The following is a 19,860-nucleotide window of genomic DNA, read 5'->3' on the forward strand; positions in this document are numbered from 1 at the left end:
CAAAACTTACTGAAATCCTTGGGCTTCTTTTAGCTGCCATGGTGGGGGAACAGTGGGGAGGGCTGGAACTAGACAAACTTTTAAGTTCCTTTCCATTCCAAACGTATCCAATCCAAACCATTCTACGATTCTGTGATTAGTAGGTTCTTGATTTGCCCTCAGCCTTGGCTAGACGAGGGATCACCTACTCTTAGGAGGGTTTTGCAGCCCAGCAACAGCCAGCAGCCAGAGCTGCTCTAGCATGACCTACGCCAGCCCCTGGGAGAGAGAAATGCCAAAAACCTTCTGCTGTTCCTCCCACTCTGAACCATGTCACTGAGGCTGTTATGTGCACACAAAGCATAGTATTAAACTGCAGGGTACAGCATGTAACTTACGGGTTTTCAATTGAGAGCAGAAATGTTTGGGTGATTTACATTGGACTGGTGGGTGTGTACTTGTGCTGAGCATATGATAGAGAATAAATAATAATGTGTATAGCCTAGGATCAAAAAACTACAGGCAGCATCTGTATCATAGAATCATAGATTAGTTTCAGTTGGAATGGACCTTTAAAGGCCATCTAGTCCAACACCCCCTGCAATGAGTAGTGACATCTTTTACAAAACCAGGTTGCTCAAAAAAAGCCCCAGCCAGCATAACCTTGAACACTTCCAGGAACAGGGCATCCACAACTTCTCTTGCAAGCTGTTGCAGTGCCTCACAGTAAAGAATCTCTTCCTAATACCTAAACTAAACCTACCCTCTTTCAGTTTGAAGCCATTCCCCTTGCCCTGTCACTATGTGCTCTTGTAAAAAGTCCCTCTCCAGCTTTCTTGTCAGCCCCCTTTAGGCACTGGAAAGTGCTGTAAGGTGCCCCTGGGGTCTCCTCTAGGCTGAACAGCCACAACTCATTCAGCCTGCCTTCATACAAGAGGTGTTCCAGACCCCTGGTCATTGTTCTGGCTTTCTCTGGACCCATTCCAACAGGTCCACATCTGTATCCGGATAGATAGACAGATAAGGCTATATACATTTCTGACTTAAAATCCAGTCTCTGATGAAATATGCAAATTATTTTCAGTTAAGAGAATAGGCCTTTCAGTGGTAGGAAAAGATCACCCTTAAATCCTTAAATTCCAATTAATGTGTTGTTTATTAAAGCTTTTGAACATCTGGACTGCTGCAGGAAAAAAAACTTAGGACAAAAAAATAAAATCAAAGATAAATCTAACTGCACAAGCAGTAACATAACTTGCAAGGAATACAGAAAATACACATATTCCTGCATCTCATAACCAGTTTGGAGTTAATCAACTTCTGCATTTTAAAGTATTTTTTAGCCTATTACTAAAACCTCTCTCATGCTGATGACTGTCTCCCTAGGTCAGTCTCCACTCTCAAACAGCATTAAATGCTGGTTCTTTGTCCTCTTCCAGAACGTTTCCCACTAGGATCTTGCATATTATCTTCCTACTTATCTCTGTTCCAGTTTCCCTCAGTACCACTCATCTTGTTTCTCCTATTTATGCATTTACCCTGTTTACTCTCTTTGCTCCCTATGCTCACTCCGAGCTTGACACTTTCTCTTCTGCCTGCCAGTGTCCCCACTTATGCCTACAAAACAACCTCCAGAACATTCATTTTTTTAAAACCTTTAAATCCTTGCCCTTTAGATAATGAATCTCAACCACCTCCCCTTCAATCTCTATTAGTACATCTCCTCTTGGGGTTGGGTTAAGTAGGCTGTCTTCCCAACATCCCTACAATCTCTTTTATGATATAATATGTCTTTTAATTTAGTGTATGGAAGAACATAGACTTCAAGGAAGATCAGAAATTACTCTGTGTGGTAGATAATGGCAATTCCCTTATTTTTAAAGTTTGTGCAGATAGCTATCTCATCTGTGCTAGAAAAGAAAACTGTGGCCTAACATCTAGGAAGATAAACTGACTTCAAACACAAAGCAGAATCAATAAGAAACACAACAGCCTCATTTCATTCCCTTGCCTAATGAAGTGTAAAAAACAAACTGACAGCACAACAAAGAGAAAAGAATAATTGATTTCAAAATGTATTCCAAAGGTGGCATTTGTAATCCAATTAAGGAAAATATTGGACATTGTTCGGGCTTTTTCCTGACCATGGAATTTCACTGTTGTTGATGCTGGTTCTTCTTTCCAAGTGATAAAATTTCAATAGGAATCCTTTCAGCTCTTTCATTGCTTTTTTATGCCCATATTTCTGAGCAAAAGAGATCTGTACTTTACAGGCACTGGTCTACCATAGCAGGGGGGTGTGTGGCTGTCACAGACCACACATTACATGACAGTGGTTGTCATAATTTGAACACAGCATTAACAATAATGACTGAGCCGAGCACTGAAAGCTGACCATCGGCGCCGAGCAGACGAGGTTCTGACACCCCCAGCCTCCAAGAGCTTCTGTGTTTGTGCCAAGAAAACAGGGATCACTGCCAAGGCTGCGTGATGTGCAAGAGCTGGCCAAAGTGCTCTTCTCAAGCACAGTTGTTTTCACTCGCTGTGTGTGGAAGGGGTCGTAAATTGCTCTCCCAAGAAACACAGAGAAGCAGAGTGCCTCGCAGTGATTTGTTCCTGACGATGCAGCATTGCCACTAGGTGAGATTTTTGCACAGCTGATTTTAGCTGGGGATTGTTGAGCACCCTGATTCATGCTGTGGCCAATAAGAGGGGTAAATAACAGGCAGGAATGGGAGTAGGAATGAGCACTGGGGCCAGTGGACATGGGGAGTTCAGTGTCAGTGCTGGGTGATGGATATATCTGCTGGTGGGGGACAGCAGCATCCCAAATGAGCAGTTTCTGCTGGGCAGCTCGCATCAAGTGCTCGCTGTGCACTGCAATGGCTTTTAGGTTAATACAATCACAAACACATCTCCAAGCACTTAGCCCTGACATCCTCTCCCTGCTGAAACCCTTACATACAATCAGCATTTCCATGGTGCTATTATTACCTGTTTTCACTGGTTCAAATATTATTTAGTGATAGAGGTAATTAAAATACTCCAGCCAGTGATGACAACTAAATTAATTAATAATCAGATTAGCTGATTGATTGAACGTATTCCTTCCTCCTCAGATGGCACTGAAGTGAGCGCTTCAGCTCCAAAATGCAGCACAGCCAACAATATGACACTGTTGTGTCATGCAGTCACAATAATTTGGAGGGAGGGGGTGTCTTTCCATTCCAGGAAGTTTTCCATCTTCCTTGATGGCCACACAGCTGCTGCCATGGGTCTTGCACACCAGGGATATGTCAGAGTCAGAAATGTGTCCATCAAGAGCTTAATGGGAGCTCGCTTTCATGGCAGGGGCTAATGCAGCCTCACCTGTAGCTGGTACCCACTGGAGAAAGTCATCACACCAGTGCAGCACTGCTGCTGGTTCACCACAGAGGTTCAGACTGACAGCTGCTAGGCACCAAACCAGGAGCTGTGCAGGCTGGGAATAGCTCTCAGGCACAGGTCTCCCTTGGCAAGCTGTCTGCAGCCAGAATACCCTTGCTTTTTTAGATAGAGCCTGCTTCAGGTGCTTAGTTTTCAGGCAAAGGGATTGGGGGGGCTGTATCTTATGGCTGGCTCTTGGTGCTGCTGCCACACCCAGTCTTAGAAACACCACTAAGGTGGAGAGCAGTGCCACTGAGGCACTCTTAGAGTCCTACTCCCCTTCAGTGGCTGTTAATGAAGCACAATCATATTTAGGGGGAGTCCCGTCTTTCTCCCCCAGGAGGTTCAATGTGAGACAAGGTTTACCTACCCTTTACTTTTCTACTGCTGGAGAAAAACAGGCTTCACAGCATGCTCATACACTCCCAAATGACACGTGCTTGTCACTGGCATTACAGTCAGTAAAAAGGAGCCTGACGCTCGTGTTTTGTTCAGATTAGAACATATCCCCATCAAGCCCCTCTGCAAAGAGTCAGAGCAATTAAAGTACTCCTGGCTGCAAGGAGACATGCTAGAAACTACCAGCCCCAGCACACTCAATAGCTTTTTCTCCTGCAAGAGGATAGCTTTTCTGCCAAATTTTTCCCTTCCTTTCTCTACATCTGATGTTCCTAGCCTGGGAAAGGTAAAGCATCATTGCATCTTAGCGTGTTGTGCTGCCAGGGGCAGGGACAGCTTTTGTAGCAATGGTTTGCAGCAAGCATCAGCACGTTGCTGGGTTTACTGCTGACCACCTCCTAGATGTTTCTGTGGAGAATGAAATGCTTTTCCTTTGATGTAAGGACACTGGAAACTTCATGTAATGGCAACACAATGCAAGCTGGAAACTGTCCACCCTCTTCTTTCTCACAATGCTTAGCAGGGCTCTGGCACAAGACTGCCAGAGGCTCTGAGGAAGGTTGCTCACAGGTGATGAAACTCCCTGCCATAACAGGCCTTTGAGCTTCCTCCTCTTATCAGGACAAGAAGCTGCATGCAGAGGTGCTGGTATGGTGCAGAAGGGTTTAGAGTCCTAAGAGTTACTGGGAAAAGGGACAATGTGGGGGGGAAAAAGATCATATGGGCTCTTTTTCTGAACCCAACCAGAGCTTTTTGACATTATGTACTTGGAGAAACTGCAATCTGCTATCTAGGTAACTCCCTCAGCAGCCTGATGGAGCTGGGAAGCTTTCTGAAAACAGCAGAGTCAGAGAGTTTCACCTGGCTATCCTTTCTTTTCTTTATATCTAATGTTAAATACACTTCCCTGCCCTCCTCAAAATCAGTAACAGTATTATTGGAACAAGCTGTGTGAGTCCTCAAATTCTGTCCTCTGCTAATGATATCCTGTCAGTCAGCAACAGAATTTGTACATGGTTGAGCTTACTGAAGCTCTTGCCTGCAGGTTTTCCCACAGCACAACACAAGGGATAATCCAGCCTTGTGAGCCTACAGTGAAAAAAAATTGAGTCTTATTAAAGAAATCAATACTTTCAGCCTAGATTATGCCTCCTGCCAGGGAGGTGACATCATTACTAGTCCAGGTATTCATATTCTGCTGAGCTGGCATCTAAAATAGAGCTCATGTTTCCCCAGACTCTTCAGAAACCTCTGTTCAAACCCTTAGAACTTCAATATAGTAATTTCGATGTTTTGCTGGGTTTTTACAGTGCTGTGATCTGATAATTTCATCACTAGCAGCCTACACTGTGCTTTACCTCACTAAATATATTTAGGATTAGATGCAAATCATGTGTTTCATTTAGATAAGTCTCACATCAGGCTGAAGTGTTGCATGCAAGACCCTCAGAATGAATGATCCATCTCCCTGGGGGACCAGGAACACGCTGGGTCCCAAAAACTTCACTGAACTGGAGAGGAATCTGAGAGCCTCTGAGCCAAACCCCACTGCTCAATCTCCTTAAAATCCCACCAGCACTCACTTGCAACAGTGGGCAGCTCTGAAACTGCCTCCATTTCTGCCTGGAACCTCTAAAGCAAAATAAAATAAAAAACATAACCAATAATAAAGAAATCAATAACCTTAGAAAGCACGGTCTTCTCATACTGAGAATGTTTTCCATATCTGTACGTTGGACTTGAAGAGACAATTAAAAACCAAAAATCACAGCTCTGGTAAACGCTAGAATCACTTATTGTATTTTCGTAAATTTGTGCAAACTTCACAAATCTATCATTATTATATTTATAGTAGAATATGTATAACACTGCTGAGATGCATCGATGCTTAGACAAGGAAGTTAGCTAAACACATAGTTCCTTCTGTGATAGGACAAATCTGGGTAATGCTGGGCACAAATTAACTTTTCACTTGCTGATATTGCACTTGAAAATCCCTTTTACTAGGAGCAAGTTTGGGGGATGGCCAGTGAGAAATTAACCAAGGTACCATGGGAAGCACTGCTCAGTATCTGACCTCCTAGGCTAGTAAACAATAAACTCTATGCTAGCTTCAAAACAGCTTTCCTAATGGGCAAAATAGCTAAAATCAGGCTCTTACAAGAATATACTTAAGATTTTCAGTCACTAGTAACAGTATTTGGATAAAACTAGTTCTGACAAAAAAACAGTGTCAGAATATGAATATACCCCCTACAAAGTAAAATCTAGACTAACAAGAATAAACTTTCAGAAAATGATAGCAAAGGTTACCAGCAGAGCAGATTGATTCTGCCATAAGCAGCGGTGGGGCCATGCTTACCAGATCAAACGAGGATAAGATAATCCCAGGTGAGTGGAAGGTACTTAGCAGATGCAAAAGCCCTGAGTACACTGATGTGTGCCAAGTCTTTTGAGAAGTAACTAGGTCAAACAAGCTGATGATTTACTCAGCTTTTCAAAACATGGAAAACAGCCCTCACATAAAATTATGGCATGGCTAAAACCTTGAGAAATTTGTTCTGAGGTGACAGGCCTGCTTCAGGTGAATTTTACATGTGAAAGGGTGTTGTCATCTTATTGTGAAAGTCCCATACCTTCTTGGTGATTTGTAATGGGCAGCTCCTCACAGCACTGACTCCTTCTTCACAGCACAGCCAACAAACTCCAGCTCTCTCCTCACCCAGGTAACCCACTCCTTTATAGCACTCTTCTTCTTATTGGACGCAGCCATGGCCTCTTAAATTCAGGCCTGTTCCTAATCTTTGCTGATTAGTACAGCTGCAAGTCCTCAGGTGTGAGATTTCCTTCTGCACTTCTGTATTCTCTTACATTCTATCCCTCCATAAAGGGAGAACTGGTTTTGTGTGGAGCCTGTGGCCTTTCCCATGGCTAAGAAAGAAGAAGAAGAGAGAAGAAACACACAGAACCAATCCCCCCAGCCCCCTGAGCTGCTGAATCGGCAGGGGAAAGGAACAGGAGCTCTTAATACACTTGAACACTGCTTTTCAGAAATAAACTGCCCTAATTATAATCTGCTGAGCTCAAAATGGCAAAAGCCAGACAAAAAGCTGGCAGACTGTGGGAGCCAGGCTGCCTACAGGGGCCTGCCACAGTGGTTAGGTGGAAATTTCTCCCCAAGTCAGTGAGTAGAGGCATCACCTGAAATTTTGGGTGAGTCAGAAAGAGTAGCTTACAGCAGGTGTTAGTTAGGCAGGAGCACAGGGAAGGCTAGAATCTGGTCAGGAGGATGCTGAGGGAGGTGGAGGGGGCAGTGGGGCTGCTTGGGCAATGGCAGGCATGTTCAGGATGACAGGTTGAAGGAGTGCAGGACAGCAAGGAGGAATGCAGCAAGGCTGGATCCAGGCTTTATCTTAAATAAATTCTGAACTATGCTGTCAGGAAAGAAACAGAGAAAAAGAGACCTGCAGAGGAGATAGAGTAAGTATGCTCATAAATAAAATAACTATGTATTTATAGATAACAAATATACCTATGCATACATATACCTATGCATACTATTTATAAAAATAGTCCATATCAATAAAAATTAAGTATGTGGTAACATTTTTCATTCTGTCATTTGTTTTTCTTCATTCCAAGGTATTATTCCCAAGTGTTGCGGTAATGCATCCTTAATATTGTTCCTATAGTAATGGACTTACTTGATATGTCTGACCCTCATGGTTACTCTGTTTCTGACAAACTGACTAAATACTAAACACGAGAAAATGAAATACTGGATGCCAGACTATCTTCTAGCTCACTCAGCAGTGCCTCACCACTGAAAAGTGTTTTATTTCATACCAGCATGGCCCCTTAGTCACAGTGAGAATTTCCTTTCTTTGAGTATGGTCAGACCTTGCTAGGTCTGCAAAGCTTCTCTCTCCCCATTGGGATCTCTGCTGTTTATTTTTTATAGTCTGTAGGAAATGTTATCAAAAGACAAAATCTATTAGCTCTGGAGGCTACCCAAGGAGACATGGTAAATAACTTAGCATCATCACACGCAGTTCCAGCAGGGCTGGGAGCAGGACAAGTTGGACAAGAGAGCACAGGCATTTCTTGCAGCAAATGGAGTCAGCCTGCTCTGACTCACAGCCTCTCATTGACTCTGAGAGATCCTCTCCCTTCATGCAACCTCCAAGTCAAGAAACAACAGTTGCTAACACTTCTGCTTCTCCTAGTGCTCGCTTCCCTCAAAGCCTAGCATAAAGTTTTTGCTATGATGCTTGAGGTCAGACTCTCGGTCTTGCCCACAATGAACACCAACTTGTTCCACAGGAACAGATACTGGCTTTGCTTACAGAGCAGGACTCCGAGATGCACATAAATCATGTACAGTCTGGTCACTCAAGATTCTTTACAAATAAAAACAAGAAAATTAAAAACCAGAAAGCAAAAAATCTCAGCAAGTTGCAGCTGCCAGCACGCAGGCTGCAGTACATGGAAAGAACATTTTAAGGGAAGGGAAGAGGTACCCTTGTCATTCTCTGACCTGGTGTGGAGGTCATTTTCAGTCACCTCGCAGTACAGGCAGTTTGGGCCCAGGTGGCATGTCACCCAGTGTCTGTGCCAGCAGCTCCGCGGGATCTCTTTCATCCCAGCCAGCCCACAGCCCGCCTCACTGCACAGCGCTTGTGCAGGAGGGCTCCTGGGGGCTGCCTCCACCAAGCTCGCTGGGCTTCATTTCTGGGGCTCCATCTCTGGTGTGTGTGAAAAGGTCGCTCCCGTGCTGCCTGGCATTCCCGGGGGCAACGAGTAAGCGACTTGGTATTGGGTTAATAACGAGCAGGGTATAAGCCCACATCTCCCGCTAGGCAGAGGGAGCCCCGCGCATAATCCTGAAACCGACAGAGCCAGTGTGCAACAGCCCTGGGAAACTGGGACGCTTACAAAAAGCAGCTGAAGCCTCGGGCAGTTTTCTCCAGCATGCTGTAGACAGCCCTAATTGCCGGCCTTTTGTGAACGTATTAAGGCCCCTCCTAATCAGTCCCCACTGGAGCAGTGGTTCAGCGGGAGCTGCGGTGCTGAGTCCCCGAGGCTCCCACGAGCCGGGCACGGGCTCCTGCCTGCGCCCGCTCCTCACGTCCTGGGAAACCTCTTTCCTGACCCCTGCATCCTTTCCGTGTGCTCTGGGGAAACACGGTCACGGAGCCGGCAAGTACGCCAAGCAAAATCCTAAAGCTGTGTAAAACCACAAGCTGGGGTGCTGCGGTCCGAGGCTGCAGCTGGGCCATCTCCTGCGGCCCCCGGGGCGGCCCCGGCAGGGCCGAGCCCCGCGTCCCGAGCCCCGGCCGGCCCAGCGCGGGCAGCGGGGCCCGGCCCCTCCTGGCTCCGCCCCGGCTCTTTAAGGCGCCGCGGAGCCGCGCCGGGCCGAGACGCGCCGAGCCGAGCCGAGCTGAGGTGAGTGCCGGGGCAGGGGGGCCGGAGCGGACCCGACCCGACCCCGGGCAGGGCTCGGGGCGGGCGAGCGGCACAAGGCGAGCCGGGGCCGGGGAGCTGACGGGGGCGATGCTCACCCGCTCCGCTGCTCTAATGATGGAGCTGCCACGCACCGGGCTTCCCCGACGGGCCGCCGACAAAGCCGTCTAGGAAAACCGGATAGCCTGGAATTCTTGTGTGTCCGTCTTGCGGCTGGCTTAGGTCTCTTGAATCTGAGCCGCTGTTAGCAAACGGGTCGGAAGGGACTTGGCAGCTGCTGGGGCTTGTCCCGTGGATGCGTGCTGGGTACGAGCAGCTGCCGTCAAGCCGCAGCAGACAGCCAGAATTATTGGTGTTGGCAGTGAGATCACCTGGATGTTTAATTGCTGCTTTTGAGCTCCCCAGAGGCCTGCAGGAACTAGCCGGAGAGTCCTGAGGGAGCAGGGCAGGCTTGAGGCGGGGCTGGCGGTCTGAGCCTGCTCCCCGCGGCGCTCGGGAAGGAGCCCTGGGCAGCAGCAGGCTCCGGGCACGGCTGTGAGGAGCGGGCCGGGGGCCGGTGCGATGTGCCGGGGCAGGGCCGTGAGGAGCGGTGCGATGTCCCGGGGCACCTTCTCGGGCTGTGAGGAGCGGTGCGATGTGCCGGGCACGGCTGTGAGGAGCGGTGCGATGTGCCGGGGCAGGGCTGTGAGGAGCGGTGCGATGTGCCGGGCACGGCTGTGAGGAGCGGTGCGATGTGCCGGGGCAGGGCTGTGAGGAGCGGTGCGATGTGCCGGGGCAGGGCTGTGAGGAGCGGTGCGATGTGCCGGGCAGGGCTGTGAGGAGCGGTGCGATGTGCCGGGCAGGGCTGTGAGGAGCGGTGCGATGTCCTGGGACACGGCTGTGAGGAGCGGTGCGATTTGCCGGGGCAGGGTTGTGAGGAGCGGTGCGATGTCCTGGGACACGGCTGCTGCAGGGCACCAGCCCTCGCCCCTGAGGCGCCTCCTGAGCACCGCTGCCAGGAGGGAGCTCCTGCTGTTGAGTAACTGAGGAAATATTGCCGTTCTTCCCACGCAAGAGTCATAGGAACATCATGGGGAGGATAAATGGAAATACTTTCCCTGGAAGAGAATAGGTTACCTTGACCTACCGACTTCAATTCCTTTTTATTTTTCATTTAATGAATTCCCAAAGCCCTTATCAGAAGTTTTGAGTTAGCTAATGGTTGTCGAGTCGTCTAGTATTCTGTCTCTCTCGGGGAAGAAAGGGTGGAGCTGCACCCTGTCTTGCCCAACATTTCATGTGAAATCTGGGGCAAAGCTGGGGAAACCTGATTCAGGTTCTCAGCTGTAGTGCGCATGAAAACGAAATTATTGTTTGCTGACAAAACGATTAAGATAAAGTAGGCTCATGAAAATGCACAATAGAACATTAGCATGGAGGTGATGAGAGGAAAAGACACAAGTAGTTCTTGTACCAAATACCATTTACATTTTGGAAAGCAAACAGAGTGGAAAGGAATCTTTTCTCCTTTTCTTTTTTACTTCCCCCCCATCCATGCATTCCTTTTCCAGAGTGTTGTGCAGTCTATATTCTCTTTAGCTAAGGACACTCTTTGCTCTGATTGATGTCAGCTGCTGTGCGGTAGCACAGCCAAGCACTTGGATAAAAGAAATGGAATCTTGATTTTTAGACTGTACTGTTGTGCCAAGAATGACAAAAGCAAAGTGGGAAATGTCATAAAACTAATTTTATGAGCTAGGTCAGGGTATTAGTGCTAAACCATGGAGCAGTAATGATGCTAATCCCATGGAAGTATTAAACAAAGGGCTTTCTCAGTAATTGGTGTCAGTGTGCAAATGGCGCTGCTCAGCCACTCCGAGCAAGTTTCCTAAGCTGTTGCTTAGGAATGTACCGAAGGTGCCCCAATTTAGTTTAATAAACTAATCTTATTTTCCCACATGCCATGAATGGCTGTCTGCCTGTCTTGGCCAAAGGTCTTGTAGCAGCTACCTGGCAGCATGTCTTACTTGGGAACCACACGTCCTACCTTGTGCTGCTGAACTGCTGCTCATGCTGCTGGGGTGGGAGGCTTGTTTCACCAGGCAAGATGGGTCACATAACTCGGGTTTAGCCAAAACTGCTGCTCTCAGCTGTGATTTGGGAGTCTGCTCTACCTTGCCTGGGGTACGAGGCAGCTCGCTCTGCACTGAGGCCTGTCCCATACTTTGGGAGAAAAACCCCTTAGAGAAAAGAGCTCTTCAAGCAAAGTGCTCCTCTCTGGCTCCTGGGGTGGCACTTCTAGTTCCTCTCTGTTGACAAGGGAGGCAACTGGATATTGGTAGTCCTCTGCTTCTGGCTCAGAGGGATGAGCGCAGAGTTAACTGAAGGCAGCAGGCTCTGGGCTTTGTGTGGGGATGATGTTGTGTGTATCTTCTCCTTGTCAGGCCTAGGAGAGCTTCTCAGGGCAACTGAGAGAGAGTTTTGCAGAGAAAAGTCAGAAGGTCCCAAGAAATTCCTTCCCAGCCTCCCTCCCTGATAGCTGACCTGTGCTGCTGTGGGAACTCTGCAGGGAGGGAATGCTCTTGCCAGTGGGGGAGGGTGGCAGGAGGTGCCTTTGGGCTTCCAGTGGGTAAACCATGGTCCTCCTCCAAAAGCCCTGTGTGAAATGAGGATCAGTAAGGGGCACTGGGGTGATGAGTGCTGAGCAGCTCTGCTGGGTTAAGCTCATGGAGGCAGTAGCCCTGTCTGGCTGTTGTTGGCCTCTGTGCTGGTGGGAGGTGGTGGTGCTGAGCTGAGCCTTCAGCAAACACAGCTGTGTTAGCTCACAATAGTGGCAGTGGCGGCGGGAGGAAAGCCCCAGAGATCTCGGAGGTGATGGGCAGGGATCTGCTTTGGAGCTTTAACCCCAGATAATGAATGGGAAGAGCTGGGGGGAACTGCTGATGGTGGTGCCAGAGAGTGCAGGGGAGCTCGTGAGGGAGCAGATCAGCTTGAGATGGGACAGCTACTGCTTTTGGCTTAATGTAAGAGACTGTTCCCAAGGCTACAGGCTGACACAGTGGGTGAGATGCCTGTCCCCAGAGTTTTCTGAGTGTCCATTGCAAGTAATGCAAGAGAGGGGGTTTCACTTCCTTTTAAATCAGCTGTGGCTACTTGAGCAGTTGGGTTTGGTTGCTATACCGGCCTGGTAAAGGTGCAGTTCATGTAACGGGTGGAGTCCCTGGAAAATAATCCCCCTTAAACTTCTTTGAAGTGCAGGTGTGATCTCAAAGGAGTTCAGAAGGTTCCTACAACCCTAATAAGTGGTTTTCCGGTGAAGTGAACTTTGGCTTGTTCCACATCCCAAATGACAGGCCCTACAGTAAAACAAAATGCCATTGTTGGCACAACTGGTTTGCTTCTATCAGACAAGAGGCCCAGCATTAATGAAGCATAGAAACTGAAATTATATCCATCTGGGGGGGCATTCGTTCCAGGTACAGTAAAGCTCTTTTGCATGAAACTGTAATTTGTGCATATCCAATTTATGTAACTTTCAAAACCCCCAGGCAGGGACAGAGGACATGGCTCGTGAAGACTGTGTCTCTGTTTTTCTTGCTGTTCAGCAGCAGTGGTCTCTGTTCCCCTTGCCAGTTCGTCTGCTTTTACAAATAGCTGTAGAGAGCCTGCCTAAGCCTTTAAGTCTGGTCTGGCATCTGAAGAGCTGGGAAATTGAACTGGTCCCAAAATCTTCTCACGCAGTGGAGGGTCATGTTTTTAAACGGTTGATGAAATTACAGAGTTGTGCTCTGATGCCACCCAAACTTCACAGATCTGGTTTAAAGGAGCATGTAAGCCCAGCTGTCCTGGGGCCAGGGTGATGGAGGACACTGCATTTAACAATGTCTCTTAATTGTTAATGTGCATTTAACAATCCCCTTCTCCCCTCCTGACTGGCTGGGCACACAGAACCACCATGCCGAACTGGGGAGGTGGCAACAAATGTGGAGCCTGTGGCCGCACCGTCTACCATGCTGAGGAGGTGCAGTGCGACGGGAGGAGCTTCCACCGCTGCTGCTTCCTCTGCAGTAAGTATTCTCCTCTAAAATCTCTCCTGCCATAGCTGTGGGGGTCACAGCAGCAAGGGGCTGGTCCACAGGAGGTGTCCTGACACTGGGAATGGCAGTGGCCAGAGGTGACTGTCCATCATGATTCCTGCTTTCCCATGTGCTTCCTGAGCTTGGCAGTCCTGAGGGGAGAGCTCACCTCCTAGAGAGGTTTTGTCATGTTTCTGAGCAAAGCACATCCATTTGCACTCTTGCAGCCTTTTCCTCAGGAGTCTAAGGGATCCTGAGGCTGGAAACCTGGCTTAAGTGTTGCTCATGCAGAGGAGGAAGGCCAGTGGCAGAGCCTTGTTTGCGCTGATCTGAGCTCAGCTGGGCTTCTCCCCGTGGTCCTGGGGCTGGCAGAGGCTGAAGGAACAGTTATCAAACTGCTGCCCTGGAGTCCTGTGCAGACCAGGACAGCAGTGCACACAAGCACAGCCGAGTTGTTGATCCTTTAGCACAGCCAAAAGCCTAAACTTTCTTGGCACAGAGGCCTGTGGTTTATTTCAGATGAAAGGAGTCCAAAGCATTATTTTCCAGTCCAACCAACAAGCCCAGTGAGGCATTGAAAATCGCTTTCTGTGCTGAAAATACCTCTGCTTAGATGAGGGGAACAAAGGGTCTCTGTGAATTGGAGGCTCCTACTTTGTGAGCAGACAGCCTCTCTGTCTGAATCAGAGAATTTTACCTTATTGCAAACATGAGGTACTGCTTTTCCCCACTTGTTGGTGATTAATACATATGGGCAGAGCTAGGGTTTAGCCTTCTTATATTGGCTGCAGTTACCCTGGGCCTCTCAAACAAGTTTGCTGTTAAGTCTGCTGCCTAACCTTGGTGTGCTGTGCTGGCGTTGAGAGCCTCGGCACACCTACACTCCTTTCCTTGAGCTCTACAGTGGTCTCAAAAAACAAAGATTAGATGCCTCGGCTGCCTCATTTTCAGCCTTTTATGGGAGTTACTATTAAAAGAAACCTGGAACTTGCAGTCAAACAATGGCTCTAGTGTGTCTGAATACATGGTTTTCCTTAGTGCATACTTCTGTTGGGGTTAAAGTCCATAGGCTTAACAAACGTGCATTAAGTGATTTACTTATTGGATATTAGTGTCTTATAAAAAGAACCTTGGAGCTAATGATTGCCATAAGCAAAAGTCACCCAGTGTTTTGCAGACATTAAAATCTTTAAACAAAAAATTCATTGAGAGTGTTTTTTTTTTCTCCCCCAAATTCTTTTTCATGGGCATAATGCTGTTGCAGATGGAAAGGGCACGGCAGTTGGCATACAAAAGGAGGTTTAGGAAGGAAATAGTTCTCCCTTCTACTGTAACCTTGAGGAGAGGGCTTGCATTGTGCTGGAGGACAATGTAGGAATGCCAGAAAAGCACAGCCCCTCCGGTGTCAGCTGTGAACCAGCCCCAGCTCTGCCCTGAAGCAGTATTGGGGGGGCTGAGGGAGGTGGGAAACCTTGAAGATTCGGGTTTTTTCCCAGCCCCACCCTGGCCAAAAGGGCAGGGCAGGGGCTCCTCTGTACTGATAGGCTTTGGCTTCATGCTCTATGGCATCTGTCAAGGGAAACTGCTGATTGCCCTCTCTGGGTTTCTGAGCAGCCTCGTTCATCAAACCACGGCAAGTTTCCAGGCTTTAAATATCACGGTCATGAAGAGGTGGGAGGGAATAGAGCCCTTTATGGGGCTAAGCATAATTCACAAATTCAAACAGCAACTTGCTCCCTCTAATCTCTGGTGGTCCCACTGCCTAATGGGAAGAATTTTGGACAGGGAAAACCGTAACATCACTTCTCACTTGATTTTTGGCTTACCATGTGTGCTGATAGAAATAGTCCCTTAAGGCAGTTTAATTTTATTTTTTTTTTACCTCCAGTGGTCTGCCGGAAAAACTTGGACAGCACAACTGTAGCAATTCATGATGCTGAAGTTTACTGCAAATCTTGCTATGGGAAAAAGTATGGCCCAAAAGGTTATGGATATGGCCAAGGGGCAGGCACGCTGAACATGGACAGGGGAGAGAGATTAGGCATCAAGCCTGAGAGGTGAGTGAACTGAGTTGGGGGTGCATGGCCCTTGTCCTTCAGTACTATTTTCAGAGGAGTCTTTCAGGCTGGATTTTGTTTATGTTCATGTTGGGAATAGAACTGCTGCAAAGTACCCCAGTCTAGTTGAATCCAGGGCATTGAACCTGCATTGCATGAAGCTCCCACTGGTGACTGTGTGAGTCAGAACAGTAGAAGCAGGAGTTAGTGCAAGCAAGAACACACTCATTTAATGAATGAGCCTTAGGGGATTGGATTATGGAGCTGCTGATGGCATTGCATGAGCTCGCAGAGGTGAATGTGGGTCTCACATTGCTCTACCGTTCAACAGATTCTTGCAGGGATGGATTTGGACAACTGAGAACCTGGGGCTACAAGCAGAATGAATTTCTAACTGGCAAATGAAGAACCATTTGTGCTTAATTATAGCCAAAACCAGAAGTCACATTAAATAGTAAACATTCCTAATCTGATTAAGTTCTTGCTGTAAAGCAGAGCATTAGGAATGCCAGAAAAGCACAGCTTTTCTGTGGAAAGAAGCTGAGGTATGTCTCACAACGTGCTTCATGCAAGTTCCCAAATGATTGCTTAACGTTTATATGATGTATGCTCTGCAGCCAGGTTCAGTGATCCATTCAGGTTCCTGATTATAATCAGTGGACAGGAACTTAACAGAATTATTTGTAGCTTACTGTCTGAAAAATCCATGTTCTGATGGAATTCAGTTCTTCTAGTTAAGTGAAAAAAGGAAGGCTCTCAAGAAATTAGCCTTTACAGTACTTTCTTTTTATCCTTTAAAGTGTGGCCTTTCTCTTCTTGTTGTGGCTTTGGTTTTTTCCCTACCAAGTGTAATTGGATAGCCTTTCTGGTAGCTTACTTCTCCAGTTTTGCAGCAGTCCTGTATTCTGTACCATGTGCTGGGTGCTGGTCTGTTCATGTTGCTAAGCAGAGCAAGAGATCATTTTCGTAAAAGTAGAGAAAACAAATGTCCTGTTTCTTTCAGCACGCCTTCTCCTCACCGGCCCACCACAAATCCAAACCCGTCCAAGTTTGCTCAGAAGTTTGGAGGGACAGAGAAATGCTCTAGGTGTGGTGATTCTGTTTATGCAGCAGAGAAAGTAATAGGAGCTGGAAAGGTAAGGAACTGCATGTGCCGTTTTGTACCTGCTACGTGGACTTTAAATTGGGTAAGGTGTGTTATGTCAGTCCCAGCAGGGAACCAACTGCAGGGCAGTTACCTTAAAACTGCATTTCTTCGCACTGGAAGTAATCAAATCAATCAACTTAATTGGAAAAAAAGCACTCGAAATGCGGGGTGATGAGTGATCGCCTTAGATTTCAGAGGTGAAGATTTAATATTGTCTGGTGCTAGCAACCTGAAGAAAAGGACAGAAGCCCCTCACACAGAAGAGGAAACAATCTTTAGGTGTGCAGCTTGTGAGGGAGGCTGAATGTTTCATCTAAAGAATGTTTCATCTGAAGGGGGATAGCCTCTGAAAATACCATCTTAAACTGCATGTCAGTCTGCCAGGTGTCTGAGTTACTTGCTACGGAGAGCCAAGGTTGCTCTGAATTGATCACAGCAAGCCCAAACCTTTCAGAATGCTGCTCTGAGCAGGATGCTGGGTGGAATCTGGGGCTTTGTGCTGCTCACAGAAATGCAGATGCTCTTGTCTGCTACTGGTGCACTTCAGCTGCTTTTCATTGCACCAGTCTCTGATCAGTAGTGATGCAGATATCTCCAGTTAATGTGTTTTTTTACCAACTTGGGCATCCTGTGTATTAATACTATCCTCTTTATTTTTTTCTCTAGCCATGGCACAAGAACTGCTTCCGATGTGCCAAGTGTGGAAAAAGCCTAGAATCTACAACCCTAACTGAAAAAGAGGGAGAAATCTATTGTAAAGGTGAGAAAAGAAGCAAAGAGCATTTGTTTATGGGTTTAAGATGCCTTACAAGGACAAATGGTCAATGTCTTGCTGATATAAGAAACTTTCAGGCTTACGCTCACATGGAAGTGCTCTGTAGGTCATAGGAATAGAGTAAAAATTGAAATGGATATTACTGAAGCTGGTGATGTAAGTGACATCTGCATCAAGTAAAACATCACATACTGAGAAATGCAGCAGCAGCCTTGCCCTGTGCCTGATCAGAGTAAGGAAACAAGCCAGCAAGCATTGTGTTCTGCCTTCTTGAGTGGTTGTGGATATAAACTTGATCCACACAGTGGTTTGATGACAACAAATGACTTAACAGATACCACGCCACAGACTGGACCTGTGAGTTGCTCTCACAGAGTGGACTGGGAGCTACACAGATGGAACAGTCCTGGCTACTGAGTTCAGTCCTGTTAGTTATGCAGCTTAACAAAATGTTTCTAAGTGCTGCTTCCCAGGGGTATATTCTAGTGACTAAGGAGAAGCCACTGAGAGGCTTAGCCCAGACAGTGCTGTTCTTAATTAATGTGCTGGAAGACTCAGCTACTGTGTGTTCATCTTTCTCACAGGTTGTTATGCCAAGAACTTTGGCCCCAAGGGATTTGGGTATGGCCAGGGAGCAGGTGCCCTTGTTCATGCCCAGTGAGGGAGCTAAAAACGCCTTCCACGCTCTGCTGAGATCCTGCCAGAAGGAGCAAGAGTTTTCCAAATGTTACTAACTACTGTGAAACAGATACTAGTTACTGTAGCGTACCTTCAGCCAATGATTTTAAAAACAAACACACACACTGCTTTTTTTCTTGCCTTGTGTATCACACTGTAACACTTTTAATAATGAGTATCAATTCAATAAAGCTTTGCTTGTTGATATACCCTAAATCTAAGTGTTGCCTCCTTTGTCAGCAATAAAAGTGATGAGGGGAGTGTTGCTGGGTACTTCAGGGGTGGAAGAATGATGCTTTTATAGACTTGATGCACAGCTCTGCTGAAACCTGGACCTACACAGTCATGGCCTTCAGAGCTGAATAACTCTCCTCCAGGATCACACCATAATATATGTGTGTGCAAGGCAAAGAGCTGCTCGCTGCACAAAAGTAGTAAATCTTAATCTACTGCTCTCCAGGGTGACACAGCTCTGAAAGTGATAGATAAGGGGTACCTGTGTGCCTAAATGGCTGCCTGTCTCTGGCACAGAATCTCTAGTAAATGAAAACCAAACCGTAATATTCTGGGGGGCTGAGCGTGCTTTGGTACTGAGGTATGTTATGCACAGAACTTACTGTGCAGGAATACTCCACCAAGACAGCTGCAGATTAAGCAGTTAGGTAAAGATAGGAAAAGAACTTTGAAACTCTTGTCTAGTTTGAGAAACAAGCTGATACTTTTTTGGGATATAAGAACCCTTCACAACACTGAATTTATGGAAACACATATAACTGGGACTGCTGCAATGAAACATTAAGTGAGTGTGTCAGCATGGTCTAAAGCAGTTTCAAGCAACATCTATGACCGTGGTCTGAGGCAGTGAAGCAGTTCAAGCCAAAAGCCTAATTAGAAAAATATGTACTACTCAAAATAATACACAAAGAGTATTTTGTACAGGTTATAAAGGAACCATGTGGATAGGAGGAAAAACAAGCCAGCTCAGTGACCCAATAACTTGTCCAGTTCACAGAGCAGGAAAGATTAGAGCTGAAAAAGACAACAGTAATTCTGAAGCAGCACATTTCAGGTAGGAGTGAGATAGTAAACAACAGCACAGCCTAGGAAACCTAGGAAAAACTCTCAGTCATACTCATACCATGGACATTGCCTTCTAGCAAGGAAGTCTGATTTTACTAAAAGGCAGCTAATGGGAGGTGCAAGGCACTGAACTCTAGTAGAAGCATAATGAGGGTGCAGAGGGCTGGCTTCTTTCCAAAAAAACCCAAACCCAGGAACCAGCTTTCAAATCATCAGGACTCCCAAGCACAGCAATTCCTCTGGTGGAGAACTGCAAATCTTGGATGGAGATCTTCAGCACAGGTTGAAAGTCTTCCCTGGTCTTTTCCTGACAAGCCAAAGGGTGGTCAGCCCAGACACAGCCTCACCAGGAACACTGCTTGGGGAAGGGGTGAACACCACCACCAATTCTCAACGCCAATAGCAAAACAAGACTCAGCAGAAAACACTTTTTTCTTCCCTTTAGATGTGCTCCTAAGTCCTAGCCTTACACTTTAATACACACTGCTGGTTATAAATACCCTGATTAGATTTGAACTTGGATTGTTACCTTGTTTCTGCTCAAACTCTAACCTTTAGCGTGGATCAGAATAGCCAAGGTAGTCTGTGTCCTGCAAGTGCCACTCAGAAGCACACACCTTGGTGACACATCCTAGCCCTATGTAGATGCCTGGCTGACCCTTAGAACACCTCAAATGACATTATTGTAATGTCATATATGTAAGGACATTAGGCCACATGAAACATTCCCTAAATGGAGCTCTTCCTTAAGAAAGCATGCTTGCCAGCATGCTTCACTCAAAAGACAGGAATATTTAATTT

The 19,860-nt window shown here is 46.8% G+C and overlaps 1 protein-coding gene across 1 annotated transcript; it reads left to right on the plus strand.

Moving 5' to 3' along the window:
- Positions 1–9,086: 9,086 nt before the first annotated feature.
- On the plus strand, positions 9,087–18,195 carry CSRP2 (cysteine and glycine rich protein 2). Its single transcript, XM_071423379.1, has 6 exons — positions 9,087–9,249; positions 13,195–13,313; positions 15,211–15,379; positions 16,383–16,515; positions 17,193–17,286; positions 17,886–18,195. The coding sequence occupies exons 2-6, from the start codon at positions 13,202–13,204 to the stop codon at positions 17,960–17,962; spliced, it is 585 nt and encodes a 194-aa protein (XP_071279480.1). The 5' UTR covers positions 9,087–9,249; positions 13,195–13,201; the 3' UTR covers positions 17,963–18,195.
- Positions 18,196–19,860: the final 1,665 nt, after the last annotated feature.

This window comes from Agelaius tricolor, unplaced genomic scaffold (assembly GCF_023055355.1).
Source record: "Agelaius tricolor isolate 1412-34295 unplaced genomic scaffold, bAgeTri1.0.p SCAF_3, whole genome shotgun sequence".
Taxonomy (NCBI): domain Eukaryota; kingdom Metazoa; phylum Chordata; class Aves; order Passeriformes; family Icteridae; genus Agelaius; species Agelaius tricolor.